The 18,122-nt window shown below is 36.6% G+C and overlaps 1 protein-coding gene across 1 annotated transcript in view; it reads left to right on the forward strand.

Moving 5' to 3' along the window:
• CNKSR2 (connector enhancer of kinase suppressor of Ras 2) overlaps window positions 1-18,122 on the forward strand; it is a 186,065-nt gene that overhangs the window by 117,933 nt on the left and 50,010 nt on the right. Inside the window, exons 14-17 of the mRNA XM_009893115.1 lie at window positions 8,418-8,466; window positions 9,328-9,500; window positions 11,671-11,744; window positions 14,369-14,440. Coding sequence (XP_009891417.1) covers window positions 8,418-8,466; window positions 9,328-9,500; window positions 11,671-11,744; window positions 14,369-14,440 — 368 coding nt within the window. The remainder of the gene's footprint in view (window positions 1-8,417; window positions 8,467-9,327; window positions 9,501-11,670; window positions 11,745-14,368; window positions 14,441-18,122) is intronic.

Consider the following 18,122-nt stretch of genomic DNA (forward strand, 5'->3'; position numbering starts at 1 on the left):
TCAAGATCTTGTTACTTCCTACAGTCAAGAGCTACCTAAATTCAGTCCTGATGTGTAACTATTACTACAGCTATTGCTGCAAGCTATTCTTGGTAGCACGGTGCAACTATAAAGAGGCAGAAAACACTATGTTCTGTCATTTTAGTCCTGAAGGGTACAAATGCTGAGAAATCTCCAAGCTATGGAAATTATTATAAGGACATGTCCTTAACAGTAACATAACCAGTAGATAAGGTTTTCTCCTGATGAATAGTACTACTTAAAGGAGAAAATTTGGGTTTGTGTGTTCTATGTTCTAGAAATGGGCAGGGAAAACATTTTGGTGGCTGTTATTTGTCTTGAGCATTTCCTTTGCTAAGACTGCTTCTTTCACACACAACTGTGCACTAATTTCCTGTTTCACCAAAGCCTTAATAAACTCCATAGCTACAGAAAAGTACAATTTTCTGGTTTATTGATTTTTTTTCACCAAAAACTTAATATTTTTGAAAGTCAGAAGGAGGGAATTTTTTTCTTTCACTGAAAGAATATTATGCCCAAGTGCTAACAGAGAATAGCTAGCAAAATATATCTTCCTTAAAGCAAAAACCTGTTTTCTCAGTTCTGCCCTCATTCACTACAGAGCACCTACATCCCCGGGAACTTTTCTCTGTCAAACAGTCAGACTGAGCAATATGAAAGAGATCATGCCAAGGGACACAATCAGAAGCATTGCTAACTGCTCCTACAGAAGGAGCTGTGTATGTACTCTTTTTTGTAATAAGCAAGCACCTAGGTGTTGTAGGGGGCATGGGACCTTTATTTTAAGACCATGGGCCTGATCAAAGTTTTTGTTAATGCCCTGGGGTTGACTTCTGTGGCATTTTACAACAGTTTAAGTTTTCTTCCCAGAAGGTCCAGGATTGGTTACAGGCTGTGCCACAGACCACCTTTCTAATCTAACATAGATTACTGGCAGAATAAGTTTCTTAAATCGGCTTGGATAGTCTTGTTTTAATGTTTAGATAAACATACAGAGGAAAACCTACCTTTCCCACAAATAAGACAGAAGTTTTCTAAGCAAAACCAGATTTTTCCTGGAGGAAATTACATCATTTGAAAGAGGCTTGTTTGACTGATTGATTATCTGCTGGAGGGGCAACACCGCAGGGCACAAGCAATCCACAAGGCTTCTGGAGTGCATGTGGGGTGACTCGTCTCAGCAATACTTTGTGAAAGGACGTAAAGTGAAATACAGGAAAATCTATGTAAACATAAGAAAAAACTACTTTTATTGTGAAGATGGTTTAACTGGAGCAGTTTGCCTGTGGAGTTTGTGTAGTCTCCATCTTTGGAGATATTAAAAACCAGCTGGACACAGCCCTGAGAAACCTGCTCTAGCTGACCCTGCTTAGAGCAACAGGGTGGGATAAGATGATCTCCAGAGGTACCCTCCTGCCTCAGTCATTTTGTGATTCTCTAACTGGTCCATTCTCTTCAGTAAGAGATGAAACTGGGATTTGGGATAGAAATCAAAATAAAGGGTTAAATACTGTTCTGTAATGGGTGATAATTTTCTTTTTCCATCTTAAATGCATGCAGTTGAAACATACACAGTGATGGAACAACGGATGCATCTTGGACTTTTGCCGGTAAAGAGTACATACAGTTTTTGAACCCTCCCTTTCTCTCTTAGATTACTTACTGTCAATAAAAGCAGTGTGGGAGGTACCAAAATTACATGTTTCAGAGTAGATACAGAAGAATGATCTCAGAATAAATTATTCTAATGAACAGCACTTGTCTAGTTTAACTTTTTATCCTTGTTTGCTTCAGGCAGCTGTGACAGTGCTGCAGTCCTTGTTTTGTCAGTCAAAAAGACAGTGGAGGACAGCTCTCATTCAAATTTGATACTATCTAGAAGTTTTGCTGCTTCAGTATAAGAGAATCCTGTGGTGGTGAAAAGCATTTTCTTAACATGACCTGAAGATTTAAAAATCGTTTAAATTTTTCTAAGTTTTGCACGCATTATGCTGACAAATTTGCACAAACAATTTGCACTAGTGTGTGCAATTGCAAATTTGCATCCAACTAATGCAAAATTTGTCACAGAGCCCCCCCAAATTACGAGAAAAAGTTTAGGGATGGGAGAGTGAATAAGAATCCCTGAACAGAAAAGCTGTGCTTGCTGTCACGCTTCAGACAACCACAGTTGGGTCCTTCGCTAGCATATTCTTGGATAAGCAGCTATAGGAACAGTTGTATGAAAAGATTAGACATCTTTGATATTAACAGCCCTTGTAGACTATGTAATAAGGAGAGCATCCTGCACAGGTAATTTAGCCATTGCCTACAACAGAGGCAGCTAGAATGTTGGCAGCTTCGAGGTTTTAGGCTATGTTTTTTACAATCAAAAGCTCTTAGCATATTTCTCTTAAGGTGCGTACTGTTTCTTTATCCTCGTAGTCACTAACAAAATGTAAGCCTTAGGAATTCGTGGTCAGAGCTCCAAAAATACAGGAACCCAGTTAGACCTGTGATCGTGCATGATAGATGGCATGTACTGTAGATCTAGTACTTCCTAGAAGCCTTTCATAAACCTACAGTGGGGAAAGGAGAGAATGAGTAGGAATAGGAACAGGGCCATTGATTGTCAGGTAAATGTAGAAAATTATCTCATCTGAAATGAACTTTTTGGCTGCTGCCAAGTAAACTATTACTTTGCCAACTTTTGCAAATACACGTTCATTTGGCCTTAGTATTGAAACACCTTTCTGCAGTTCTGAAAAAGCAAAACTAAGGGAGGAGGAGGAATATAGTGTGTAGCGTAACATACCAAGCCATGAATTGTGGGATCTATTCTTCCAGTGGCTGTTAATATGTCAGTGCCTCTCACAACCCGTTTGACAGAACCGGTGATTCATGCTTCTCTCTGTCTGAGGTATTTGCCATTTAAAAGAGAAATATCCACAGGGTATTTAGTATAAAGATTCTGCCTTACTTGTTGACATTATTTTTTTTTTGTACTACAAAAGCTCACTTTTAGAAGTCTGTTCATATATAATGTTCAAACTGTGTTTTAGTATTAAATGTCTTAGCCATAACCTTAGCGAATGCTGTCCTTTTAAACCCAGGTATGGTATTTTTATTATAGTGTGCTCAAGAGCAGAGAGCTGTGCAGGGAGAGCAGAAGTATCTATTACCAAAGTACCAGAAGATTTGGTCAAATAAATTTTACTTTTGGGAGGCAAGACTGAAGGTTTCAGGCCATTGTTAATCAACTGTGGCATCCTTTGTCTGTATATCACTTTTCATTCCAACTCACTGTGGATTTATGAATTCCTCATATATGATAACTGTTTTGTCATCAGCCTGTGACTTTAGCATAGAAAACATATCTGGGTCTGCTTTCACTGCTGTGCTTTTTGTATTAGACTTTCTCTCACATGGACCATCCCGTTTACTGTATTTGCATTTTACCTATCCAGAACAAAGCACTGCTTTTATATGCAGTCAAATAATTAGCAGGACCAGCTTTCACTTTTTCCCCAGATATTGGCTTTTCCATCTGCAGCAGAAAGTTCCAGTAATCAGAAATGTTACAAGCTACTCTCCTGAAACTAGAGAAAGTTATCTTACGGTGACAGAAGGGAACTGTCTGACTGTAAATAGTTCCTTAGTGTCTAAACTTGTAGCTTGAGAAAAATTGAATTTGACTTGAGCTCTCCAAAAAACTATAAAGATACCTGCCATTTTCCTTCTCAATCAGACTGAGCTCAAATTCAGGTAAAAGAGTTGGTGATTGTTATTTCCATAGTCTGGTTCTCTCTTCCAGCTTTCTGATAATGAGCAAGTGGAAAATCTCTGAAGAAAAGTGAAGAAGCACATAAGCACTTGAAAGAGGATTTTAAGAGCTTTCAAATTTAGTACTAATTGCTATGGCTAATCCAGATCTTCAGAGAAGCTTCAGTTATGGTCTTTTTTTGGTAGACCTACAAATTCTGTAGCCATGAAGGCATTCATGTAACTATTAGAATATATCGGGTCTTTGGACATGGATGTCATGTTTTGTTGGTCACATGTGAAATTTATATTAGATCTTAAAGAAGCTCTTATATAGGAATACTTTGACCCCAAGTCTTTAGACTTCTTCCTCATGCTCTTGAAGTCTGGCATAATAACCAGTCTTCCCAAACCAGTGGTTTTGATAACCGGTCTACTTGTCTTCTACTTGTATTTGAGGTATCAGCTGGAACAGAAATTTTCTAACTTTCATCATAATGTGAGTTTTACCAAATACTCTCCTGATAGCAGTTTCACTCCAATTTAATATAGATATAGGAAGATCAGTTTATTAAGTTTCCTATTTGGCATTAAACAAATAAATTAATTGAATCTTAAGTTATTTAAAACTTTTATTTAAATACATTTTTCCAAATAGAGAGATATTAAATGACTACTAAATAGTTCATGATAAATACTCACATTTTCAGGTTTATGGATGTTATTGACTAACTTTCAATTTTGCTTCCCTTCTGAGCAAATATACAGAAAGCATAGTACTAACCAAGTATGAATACTTTATCCCAAGAGCTGAAGGCAGACAGAAACTTGAATAACTCTGAGGATGAGAGGAAAAACCTGATAGTCTCATGTCCTGAAAATTTTGTGTTGTGCATACGAAGATGCTGATGCGTGACTGTGTGCATGCAGATATTGTTGATTATACCATCTATATGTAATTATTTTCTTGCTAAAGGAACAAATGCAGTAACAGGTCATTGGTGACCTCTTTTGTTAGTGTGAGCCTCTACCTGGAAGTTTTTTAATATGTGGCTGTATAACTGTGCTGTAATCCTAACAGCATGGAAAGGCATACCCTAGGGCAGATTGCTATTTACAGTTGTGCAGTCTTCTGATGGGCTTTCACAGCCCTGTCAATCATTTGGAAGAGTGTTAAAGTAAATATAACCCACCTAGCAAGTTTGGTAATGAACAGTTGCAGGAAGAGAGGAACTGTTATGGCTCTTCTGTGCACAATGAAATCTCCATTGGCTGATGGGTTAAGCCCTCAGAAAGGTAGGCCTAGAGGTAGGCTAACAAAATCCCTTTAATAAATGATGGTTTGTTTCTTTTGGAATACATGTGCTTTGGAGGCTGCTGATAGCAAAGGCAGACATATATATATACCTAAAATGTTTCTTTGATGTTCTACTTAGACGCACATTTGTCAGAGAGCTTAGTTTAGGTGTATTATTAAGTATGACAAGCTCAAACACCACATATTGCAGGAGAAAATTACTGCATTCAAAAAACTGAAGCTCAGTATTCAAGGGAGTTTTGATATATGATAAACGTCAGATGACACCTTGCTTTTGCATAATGGAAAGTTTTGCTAGTTGTATTTTGGGCATCTGGAAAGCATATAATTCAAAATACGATTAAACAGTTTCAAATTTTCTTCAGGAATGACAATTTCTATTTGGATTAAGGTGTTCATCTATTTCATTTTTTCAGTGGCACTCTTATTTCCGTTTTATTTATTATTTTGACTTACTAACAACTTTAATATAGAATGCTGTTTTCTATTTCATTTCATGCTTGCTGTCACAATTAGTGGGAGAGATGAATTCTTGGAAACTGGGACAAGATGTATGTGAAAGCAGTTGCTCAAAGCTCAAGATGTATCAGAATCAAAATGTAGTGAACATATGTTGAAATGCAGCCTCGTGGGCGGGTGATTAAACAGTACCTTGCAGTAAACTTGCTTTAGTACAACTAAATTTCTGGGTTTGGTGTGAATCCATAGTTATAGGGTTCGTGGCATTAAAAAGAAGTATTTATATTATTTCCATATTTGCCACATCAGAGAACTAAGCTGTAAAAGGGGAAACATTATGGTGGCCAACATTAGGACAGGTTGCTTAAAGAGGCCACGTAATCTCCTTTGGTGATAGTTGGGTTTAGGCTGGAGATGACCCTGAAGAATATGAGCAAGCCTTGCTCTGAGCAGGAGGAAGGACGTGACTCCTTCATCGTTCTGTGATTCTAACCAGCACTGAGAAAATGGCATTAAGCATTATCTAATGACTGGCAAAAAGCTATGGATTGCATTCGATGTTTTCCTTAAAAAAGGAACAGAAGCATTTTTAGGTTTCATCCTCACTTGGGTTTTTTTGGATTACATATCGTGTGCATTCGAAACTGAATGGCACTGACTAACACATACTGCTTATATGTCTTCTGGGTAAAAAAAGAAATAGCTGGTGCTGGTTTTGCAAAGGATAAACCAACTTGAAGCCTGAAGTCTATGTAAAATAATCTAAAGTGTTAGCTAAAATCACTGAAGTCAGTTGAAGAGTTCCAGGAACTCTGCTCAGTTGTAGATTTTTGTCCTTAATTATAATTTAGTTTAATGAGCTAATTTAGAATAATAATTTAATAAAATCTTTGTATTTTGCAATATGACATAAGGTATGGGAAAAATGGCTAGATGTCTAAATTACACACTGTCTTCCTATTAAAAACTGATACCCTTTCATTACCCTTTCTTGCCAAAAACTGACTCAGAAGTTGAGAGGTATGAGCTCACATTTGTAGGTTCAATTTACAGATGAAACATTTAAAGAGAAGGCTTTCATATTGTTCTCATCTGCTTTCAGAATTACTTATAAGAAAACCAAGTGCAGGTTTTCCTTTTCTGTTCTGCCACTGTGAAAATATTAGTGCAGAGAAGTCAAGCAGCAGAATGAAATTGTCTGGGTTGTGAACTGAGAAGTGCTAAAGTATTGGGTTTGTGCATGTGTGTGTGTTTTCAACCACTTTGAATTAGGTAAGGTTTTCGAAGCATCTAAAAGGGACTTATTTACACACTTCTGCCCAGTCATTCTATTAGTCTTGGGCCATAAAGACCTCTCTTAGTTCTACGCAGGTCGAAATATTTCATGTGACATAAGTTGGGATGGTGTTGCTGTCTTGGTTTGCTGAGAGCTGGTGCTGATTGAACTGATACCGGTAGCATAAGAAGAAGGACAAGAGCCAGGGAATGAAAAAAAATGGCTCCTTTTTTCTTCCCAGTGGAGGCCTATTTTGACCATCTGAAGTGGCAATATGGTGGAGTAGTTTTCTTCAGATATGGTCTACAAGGGATCAGCACATCTACCGAGTTAGTTAATTTATTATATTACACTTAATTATCATTGTATTGCTGGTAATTTGTCCCCATGGACACGTCAGTATTTGCTGCTTGAGAATGTCTCAGCTGTGAGGCGAGACATGCCTTGGAAGCTGAACCTCAGCCTCCTGCGTGTGAGCTCAGGTGTATGGGAAGCGGGCAGGAGAAAATGAAAAGAAAAACAGCTATTTGAATTGAAAAGGGAGCCTTGTAAGCTGGGCTGAGGGCGTCTTACCTGCTAGGAACAGGATTTGGGCTCACGGGGCTGTCAGTGCTTTTGCTTAGATTTATTTTTATCAAGTGGTACGAAAGCTTTGATTTTTGTATTGATTCATGGTAACCTGAAATAAGAGGTTTTAATATTCAGACACTCTAATATGGCCTTTTCTTAGTTTCAGCACTAGTACATTTGTCTTCATAGAAAACTAAAATTCAAACAACCCAAATCACATCTTTAAATTCTGGAGTGATTAATTACAAAATTATTTTTTTAATTCACTAGAGTGATAGTGATTATATGAGTTGATTTTTTTTTTTAAACAAAAATGACCATAAAATGTGTTAATGTGTTGCCATTTTTAATAATCTAGGATCTTAAGTAAAGGAGTAATTTCCATCCTGTCTCATTTCCAAGGCAATGGGTTGGTTCATGGGAGTGGATCAACTGGAGGGAAATTCTTCTGGTCAAAGCCTGGTAAAAAATAAAGTGTTTTCTCTTTCAGAATATTTATTTTGGAGACTTTTTCCCAGTTGTGATTTAGCTGCATTTTATTGGTGTCTTTAAAAATATTAGGGCCGTTTCTGAGCAAATTGTCTGATGTTCTAAAGACCATCGTAAAACTGCCTTCACAGCTGCATTAGGCAGTGTCTTAATTTGCATATTTGCATATGTATGTCAGGAAGACCTTAATTAGATGATTTATTAGAAATGCACGGGCTGTGTAGCTTCACTATCATACTAACCAAAGGGAGACATTCCTTCCTTATTAACAGATCAAGAGAAGCACGACTATTTTAGAGAAAAACTTGAGTTGTTTTGGCAAACTAATTTGTGGTCTATTTTAAGATGTTTCACTGTGTGCTTTTGCTTTACAACCTTATGAACAGATGAACTAAAATTACTTTTTTTTCTTAGGCCTAGAAGTCTGTTGCTTGGTGTTACCTGGTGATGACTTCAGTGTTCGCAACGTTACACTTTTATGATAAGGATGTGGTTGAACATTAACATTATATTTTCACTAATTCCAGTTTGATTTTCTTGTAGACATTTCAGCAGTCTTCTCTACAGCAGAAAAGTAAAAAGAAGAACAAAGGTAAAAATTAAATTTGTTTTCATGTATCGATAGGAAGGGAATTGCCAGCATTAATGTTTATGGTATTGCAGTATCTGAGGAACTAGAACTTGTTAGCTCTAATCCAATGTTTAGTTCAGTTGATCACGTTGAGAAGGTGTTAGTCCAGTACTGATGTCTCACAGTTTCCTAATGCTCATCTACCTGCATATATCTGCTGTTGTCTTTTTTTTGAATACTTAGACTCTAGACTCTTTGGGGCCAAGGCTGGTTTTTCCAGCTGTGTGCATTTAATGCCTTACTGCAGCCCTTGCTCATTACCTAAGCTGTCAGGTAATTTATATCATGGTAAATTGTCCTCCTTTGATTTAGAAGTACAAAGGCCTTAGGAATTCTTTAGTTGCAAAAGGAGCTGCAAACAGAGGTTTTTGAATACCTGTGAAGTACATACATAGTTATATTTGGCAGCCAAGTGTGAAAGTACATAAATTTATATGGTGTATGCTTTAATCTGATGTGAGATATTAATTTGTTGAAAATTACAAATAACCATTTTCCTTATTTTTAGATATCTTGCCTTTCTTTTCTCTATAGTGTCTCCCTTTCCTGTGTTGCTTTTTTTTTTTTTCGTCTTATCCATAGAATGTGAGCTCTGTGAGGTGCTGAACATGGTTTGGTTTTGGTTGTTTTGGTTTTTAACTTATGGCGCCTTTCATAGACTTTGGTCAAAATAGAATGTTTGTAATAATTCATTCACGGCAGATTAATGTTGAAATTTTTGATTAATTTTCTTAAGCAAATATATAGCACTTTCTGGCTAGCTTTCTTGTTGATTTAGTGGACAAGTCAAACACTTTCACACCAACTTGTTGTCATTTTCAGCCCCTATTCCTGGTAAAAGCAAAAGACGGATCTCATGTAAAGATCTTGGTCGAGGGGACTGTGAAGGCTGGCTTTGGAAAAAGAAAGATGCCAAGAGTTATTTCTCCCAGAAATGGAAAAAATATTGGTTTGTGCTGAAGGATACATCTCTATATTGGTATATCAATGAAGAGGTAAGCATCTGTGCTCGTTGTCTCAACAAATACCCTGTGTAGTGCTGTTATGATTTAGTGGGAAACCAGTACTTTGAGTGCTTATATGTGTGAATAACTTTATGCACCCAAATAATCATACTGAAATTAATATTAACTGCCTGACTAAATTACCATTAAGGTCCAGAGATATTCGGTCCTTCAAATTCGCCTTTTACTACACGGAGAAATAGCACACTTTCCTGTGTCCTGATCTCACCAGTTTAGAATAAATCTATCCTCAAACCCTTGAAAGGGAAAAGGTAGTTATTTAATCCTGCCATTCAGGCTTAATCATGGGAGTGTAAACTTTAATGATGTGCTGCATGGTGTTTCTTCTTTATCTGTGCTACTGAAATTGCCAAAACCTCTGGCAATTAAGGAAGATGCATTTGTTTCCTCAGTTGTGTTCTCCTGTCATTCCTTCTTTGTAGCTTTTGATATGATTTCAGTGATCATATATGCTGAACTTCCAAGCACCAGAGCAGCCTGACTGAATTGTGTACAGCTTTGATTGTGCAACATGTTCTGCATTAGTACATGTCTATTTATATCAGCTTTAGAAAAAAAGCTTTTTACCAGCGAGTTAGAAAATCTTAGTTTTAAACCCTACTGGTCTCATTAGTGAATATCCTGAAATGCAATCATTGCCAGCACATGGATGCACTCAGTCCTGGGCCTGTTCTTTTAATCACTGCAAGCATTTGTACATAACCTTTTTTAAATATTGTGATCCACAGCTTTTCCCTGAGTAGACAGAAAGCAAGTTGTTCCATGAACAGAGTTATGAAGCCTGTTTTCCCACAGACTCATCCCATTTGTGCCTTGATCCCAGCTTCAGATCAGTAACCCTAATTTCTACCTCTCCATCCTCTCTCCTCAAGGTCTACTATGAGGTCTTCACCAGGGTGGTAATTCATGGCTACAAGTACGATGACTGGTCACTAGCCGTGGCCAAGAAGCAGGGGGAACTGCTGAGTTGTGCCTTACTTTCCTGTGGAGAGGGCAGTGGTTTAAGTGCCTCTCTCTCCCCCCTGTCCCAAGTTTCCCTGAGACTTGCTGAGACTCAGTTTTGAGACCTCCAGTCCCTCACCAAAGAGTCTGCAATTACCAATAGATTCAAAAGCTGGCGGGGGAAGCCTCAGTGGCAGATGGACAGACAAGCAAACAGTGCTCTTGCCAAAATTTTGTTTCCTTAGGCAACCATGCAAAAAAGAAATAGCAAGATCATTCTAAGCAGTATCCTTTCAATTTTAAAATACCTGCTAATGCAGAACCTGTTACAACCTTGTACCTGCCACAGAACAACTCTAGTTCCAATTTTATATGCTGATTTGTGTCTTCTGTTTGTTTATTTTGAAGAAAGCATATAGTCATATGGACTGCATATGTAGCATAAATAGCCATGGAGATTCTGAGAAAAAGATATATTTCTTTGGAATTCCTTAACATACATTTGTGTTTTCTGCAGCTTCACTTTTATGATCCTGTATTAATTTCTCATGTAAAGTTATGAGCAGTTAAATAAGAGAATCTGTGTTATTGATTTATTAGTGGCTTAAAATAAAGAATGCTTTCAAAAAGTGAAAAGTCAAGGAAGATTGAATATCTGGTAAATTAAACTATGTGCAAGTCTTTGAAGGAGAGGTGAGGAAGGTCAGATGTCTTCTCTCTTGAGTGCTGGAGAGCTGAAAGTAGCTGAAGAGATATCATAAGAGATATCATGCCTCTGAGCTGTGATACCATGTAAAGATGGTAAGCGGCACACATTGAAATCGCTTTTTTCCCCAATTTCTTACAGTAGGCTGTGTTTCTCCTTACTAATTAGTCCATCTTCCCCCAAATTAACTAATTACAAGAGCTAATTGCCTGAATACATTTGGTCATTTTGTATATTTTCAAATGCTGGTTCAGCTGTGAAATTGTTTGAGAAAACTGGGTATTTAAAAATTGTATTTTATACCAAGGGATTTGTCTTACTACTTTGGCAAAAGTCCCAGTGACTTCTGTGGGAGGTTTGCCAGAGCAGAGCAGTATACATTAGTATTCCTTATGTAAGAAGAAGGCAAGTGAAAATATCTTTAACTTTTCAGTGTGATGGGGTTTTTTTCTGACACCTTAACAACAGTAATATCTAGAACTATCTTTGCAGGATGAAAAAGCAGAAGGATTCATCAGTCTACCTGAATTTAAAATTGACAGAGCCAGTGAGTGCCGCAAGAAATAGTAAGTATGCTCAAAAATAATGCAATGATACAACAGAAAAAGTGGAACAAAGGACAAGGTTTTCCCTTAAAACAGTAACGTAATGATCTTTGTCACAATGATCATTTGGTTGTATCACAGAATAAGCTCATACAAAACAGGCAACTTCAGTGTGGTTTCTGTGTGCCTTCTTTCCTGAAGAAGCTTTTTCTTGCTTTATCATTAATCACAGTGATTGACTAGAGCAAAATGAATTTAGAGCAAGAAGGCTGGTTGGCTGCTTCTGTCCCTTTATTTTCCTAGTTTTCCTTTCTTATTTTGTTTCCTTTCTGTTTTGCAGTTGGTTTTGTTTGGTTTTGGGGGGTTGGAGTGTGTGTGTGATACCTTTAAGCTCAATAAAGAGCTTTAAGCATAATAAAGAGACCATGCAAATAAAAAAGTCCCCAAGTTCATGGCTGGGCATCAGTCTTTAACATAACTCCAAATTAGCTAGCATCATCTCAAAGTTTGCTAATTTAGTGTATCAGTCCTGAGGCAGAATGAAAAAAGAGAATGACTGTGATTTGCTGTATTTTTGAAGTACAACCTAAAGGTCTCAAATAACTTTTCTTCTCACCTAGCTGTGTGTACTGCTGTCTAGTTTTGTGCCATTGCACAAATCCATTTCTTATTTAGATGCAAATTCAAGCATATGTAGCAATGTGGCGGGTGCATACTCCCACAGAGGTATTTTTAGTGTCATTATTGTTGAAAACGTTTTGTCTTGCCTTCTGATGGTTTTTACTGTTCTTTTAAGTTTATCAAGACTGTGGAATCGCTCAAATTTGTACAGAAAAGCAATTGCAAAAGTAAAACGGTATGATTTGTAGTACATAGAGTTCTAAAGAAGTCACTGACCTTGTATCAGTTGGTCTACATATCTCTTCAGGAAGAACTCTACTCTTCATGATGGTCTGAAAGGGTAGAAAATGAAAACTGCATTAAAAAAAAAATAAAAATACATCAGCTTGGGCTTATTGTCCTATGTCCTTGGGCTACATTGCTGAAGTGCTTCATTTTTTTCTTTTTTGTTGTGGCAGCAGCTTAGAGTCAACTCATTTCTCAGAATTGCACCCTGCTTAAATTGTTGGGTTTTTACTTGATTTGGTATCTAGAACACAAAATGTGTCTATTAAAATTCCTTGCTTGGGTGGCAGATAAAGAAAAAACCTAAGAATCCATACAACAGATGCTGCGACAATTTTAAGAAGTCAAGTTTTGGGTCTCAGTAACTTGATGAAGTCTTTCTAAACTGAGCAGATGTCACTGTACATCTGCTTTCACTTGCATAACATTGTGTCATGCTCTAATGTGTTAGAGGAATTCTTTGCGTCTTAGTCTTGCATTACCTTCACTAGCAGTAACATTCCTGGATATCAATATCATGTCCCTGGATTCTTAAAACTTATTTTCATACATTTGCATATATGTACACACACGGACGTCTATATTGAAAATTGCAAGCATGATACACTTGAAGAACATCATTACCATTTTTCTGGCATGCAGTGGATGAGAAAAAGTGAAAATTATTGTAGTGTATAGATATATTTATATATATAGAAAAAGTCCATTGTGTCTCAGAAAAATGGTGGTGATGTTCTTCATGTATCATGTTTGAAGTTTTCCTTATTTTCTTTGGTACTGTTACACATTTCTTGTTCTTATTTTAAGAGAGACCTTTAGGCTATTCTCAAAAATTATTCTTCTGTACTGTAAATTATTAATTACTTTCAAATGCATTTTCTGGATCTTCAAGTACTTCACCATAAATCTTTATCCAACATAGTTAAAAAATTCTTTCTAGTAATTTATTTCATATTATGTATGAAATGCAGTAATTCTCTCAGCCCAGTCATGTTGATTACTTTGGTGGAAAGAAAAGATGAGATGTAATTGCCCATTGCTTAAAATGACCTTAGGAACACAGTGTTGATTTATAACAGCTTTTCAAAAGTCAATCAGTGCATCACATTTTTCTGTTTAAAATGCAGTCATTAGAGCTAAAGGTAATGTGAAGGTCATTGGGATGTTAGGAATCACCAGGACTGAGAGTTTTTCTGTTGTATCAAATAAATTGTTCCATCAATTCTCTGTTCAGAAAAAATTGACACCTATAGGTATATCAGAAAAATTACCTGATACATAAAATTATATCCTTAACTGGTTAAGTTTATCTAAATATAGTACACTGCAGGTGATTGTTAAGCAATATTTATGCACATATGAATCAAACATTATTTAGAAAGGGGTAGCAGAAGAGCACTTTCCTTGGTGAAATCTGGCACAATCCTAAAAGTTGTATGTTTATATACTGTTTGGGGCATCAGAAAACTCAGGAAATCTGAACTCATCTCATTCCTTGGTGACCACACTATCTTACATTTAAAAAAAAAAAAAAAACAGAAGAGCACTTTCCTTGGTGAAATCTGGCACAATCCTAAAAGTTGTATGTTTATATACTGTTTGGGGCATCAGAAAACTCAGGAAATCTGAACTCATCTCATTCCTTGGTGACCACACTATCGTACATTTTAAAAAAAAAAAAAAAAAAAGTTGTGCCCTTACATTTATATACTTTTTATAATAATGTTTTTCCTCTACAGTGCATTCAAAGCCTGCCATCCTAAGATCAAAAGTTTTTATTTTGCTGCTGAACATCTAGATGATATGAACAGGTAAGGAAATCTAGCAAAGTTCAAGGAACCATTCCTTAAACATGACACTTAAAGCTAGTAATAACACAGTGATAATAAATTGTGTGTTAATCTAAAAAGTTAAGTTTAATAGCTGAGAAAATAAGCGCAGAGTAGGATTGTTTCTGAGCAACTGCATATGCCCAATATTCAATTAACGCAAAATTTACTTTATTTTGAAACAAAAGTTTGAAGATTTTTATAAACAATATTCCCTCTTTCTGAAAAGAAGTAAATACACTACGTGAAACAACATCAGAATTGCAGCTTTCTGCTTTTGGCTGTCTGGCACCTGCAGAGATGCAGTATCTCCAACTCTGCTTCCTAACATACTCCCCAAGACATGGGATGCTTGCTCTGGAGATGCTTCTATTTTTGGCCCTGGAGGGAATGAGCTGTTGGAGAAAGATTTAAAACAGTCACTGATTTTTCTTCTGCCAGTCTTGAAAAAGGAGGTAGAGATTACAAGGAATTAATTTTACAAATTCTCTCTATTGCTGTGAATTTAGCCTACATGTTGAAGTGAAACTTTGGTTGGATTGAATTTAGTTGAATCAGCAACTCAAAAAAGAACAAGAACTTAAGTCTTAGTTCTTTGGGTATTTTTTTAGTATTAGTTTTACTGTCTATTTTAGGTCACTTGGCAATTTTTTTCAGAAAAATGATTAAGACCAGCACAAGATAAACACAGTTCATCTTAATTCATTTGAATGATAAATTAAAAACATGGATCTCATGTCTATTCAAATATTTGGGTGTTTATTTAATTTATTTTTCACAACATAAACTTGAATTAATTCAGTTTGAAATAATACACCATTTTCATCATATGACAGAGGACACAAACAAAAACCTATTCTTGCAACCTGAGATTGTCTGTCTTAGTTCATGTCTGTGGACATCCTCGCTGAGCAAAATTGCTTTTAAAACAGAGGGAAAAGGAGATAAAGCTCAATCCATAAAACTGCTAGTAAGTGCTGTAATCATGTTTTAATCTCTCCTGTGTGGACTAGATTCGGCTACCTGGCAGAGCCCCTTCAGCGTACTGCCAGTCCTTTACTGATAATATTTGACTGGAAAAGTATGCCAATACTATACTATGCTTGCTTTCATTTAGAAATAGCTGTCTGTTAACATTTTTTCAAAAGTTCATGCATGACTAAGGCTCGCTTCAAAAATCTCTCCTCAGTTAGAAAACTTAAAACCTTTTTATTTGTTTGTAAAATTTTAGGCTTGCCTTTCCTTGATAATTCTGTCAAACCAGACACTCAAAATGCAATTTGCTGCACAGCAAACAGAAAAATGGCATGGCCTATTCGGCATATCATGAACTACAGCACTAGATGAATCATTTCTGTCAGCAGGTCCTCGGTCAGTATGACAAAGCACCTTGTTTCTAAGGATAAAAATTTATATAACTGTTCAGTAATCAGAAAGCAGCAGCAAATATGCATCAATTCTTAAAAAATATATTGCACAGCCTAAAACCCAAGAACTAAAAGATTTTGAACTTCCCAGCACAAATAGTCTTTTTATCATATTTTGAAATAAGTGCTTGTTAATTCATTTAGAATTACCTTAAACAAATTTTGATCTGAGTTATACACACGTAAATTTAAAGCAACTCTGTCAAGGTCTATGGAATTACTTGGAATTGTTACATCTGAGTTGCCATCAGAGTCTCACCAAATAATTTTATTTTTTCTCTTTGTTTAATGTATTAGAAAAAGTAGTTCACTTTCACAAACATTGAATTAATTCAATATATTGCAAAAAAAAAGTGGGTTACTGCAAAATAATCTTTCAGATGCAGAGATAATAAAATACTTCCTGTCTAAAAGCATTTTGTAGCCTAGCTGAAGTCAAACATAGAATCAAGTTATTAAATTAAGACTATTTTGATCAATTCCTGTTCTTTTTTTGTCAGGTTTCTGACAGAAATTTTAATTATGTATCATGCAGTCACTTCAGTGCTGTTTATACTTGAAGCAGAGGAAACAAAAGTAGAAAACTGCTAATACATAGTCTAACTGAAAGTTCAAAATGGTTCCATTTCTTCATCCCTTGTATAAAATCACAGAATGGTCAGGGTTGGAAGGGACCTTCAGAGATCATCTAGTCCAACCCCCCTGCCAGAGCAGGGTCACCTAGAGCAGGTTGCACAGGAACGCATCCAAACAGGTTCTAAGTGTCTCCAGAGAAGGAGACTCCACCACCTCTCTGGGCAGCCTGTTCCAGTGCTCTGCCACCCTCAAAGTAAAGAAGTTTTTCCTCATGTTGAGGTGGAATTTCCTGGTTTTCAGCTTGTGCCCTTTTCCCCTTGTCCTGTCACTGGGCTCCACTGAAAGGAGTCTGGCCCCATCCTCTTGACATCCGCCCTTTAGATGTTTATAAGCATTGATGAGATCCCCTCTCCTTCTCCAGGCTAAACAGACCCAGGTCTCTCAGCTGTTCCTCAATGGCTTAGTTGTGGTTTGGTTTTGTGGTTGTTTGTTGTTGTTTGTTTTTTTTTTTTTTAAAAAAAGTGTATGCAGGATGTGAAGTTTTTCTTTGTGTGTATCTACTCATATAAAATAGGTATTTTAATCTCAGGTACCGCTGTCACTATTCAAATTTACCTAATGCTTTTATGACTGTGCCACACCATTATGCTGGTAAGAAGTCTGGAGAACTGTGATCACTGAAATTTACTGTTGTGGCATCTGAAGTTCCTTTCATCTGCATGGTTGCACCAGCAAAAGTGTTATTTCTACCCATGTATCGTGCTTAGTCTGGGTGAGAAGGACAGAATATCCTTTATTGATGCAAGGTAGTGTTTTGCTAGTGTAAATGTATACTCATAGAAACATCTTGCTTGGAAATTCATTGTTATTCCCATTCTGGGAAAATATTCTGATGTAGAAGGCAGTCCATATATTTCTACTTGATTATACTGTATGTAGCTTTATTTTAATTTTCCATGGTAACTGTGCATGCTGCTTTATGGACTAACTATTTGTTCTTTACTCAAAAATCCTGATCATCAGCTCAGAGACAAATTCATCCTTTTCAGAGCTGGCCAGCTTAAATACTTACAATACTCTTACTCTTCCTTTTCATTCCTAACTGTCCATTTTTTTTAGTGATGACACATATGGCTGCCAAAATGATATATTCTAGGCTGGGAAATACAGTCAGTAACTTCATGTGGAATACTTGTCTGAGAACTTCCTTGACCTGCTGTAACTGAGCTGTCCTATTTCTCTTTTTGTGACATTGGATATTGACATTTATAAGAGTTTTCTTCTTCAGTGTAGCTCTATGATCAAAAGGAAAGATGACAAGTCAGCTTGTAGTATCAGCACATGAGAATGTCTCTGGAAGATTTCAGTGAGGAAGACCTCTAAAAATTCTCCTGCATCATCTACAAGCCTTTTCATTCCAGTTAAACTGCAATTGGGTACTTATAGACACTGTAAGGTATCCATATTTCCATATACCAAGTTTGTCCCATATCCTCCAGCTTTGTGATTAAGGACAGTTTGACACTCTGCTTTGACTAAAAGCATTGCATCTATCTGGAGTGTGAGATAAGATAGAAAAATATTTTTTACTATTCTGTGAGAGTGCCAGTACTGTGCATTCTTCTTTACAGAACTTACAGGTCTACAAAAAGGTATTTTTT

The sequence above is a fragment of the Charadrius vociferus genome, unplaced genomic scaffold, assembly GCF_000708025.1.
Source record: "Charadrius vociferus isolate BGI_N301 unplaced genomic scaffold, ASM70802v2 scaffold169, whole genome shotgun sequence".
Classification (NCBI taxonomy): domain Eukaryota; kingdom Metazoa; phylum Chordata; class Aves; order Charadriiformes; family Charadriidae; genus Charadrius; species Charadrius vociferus.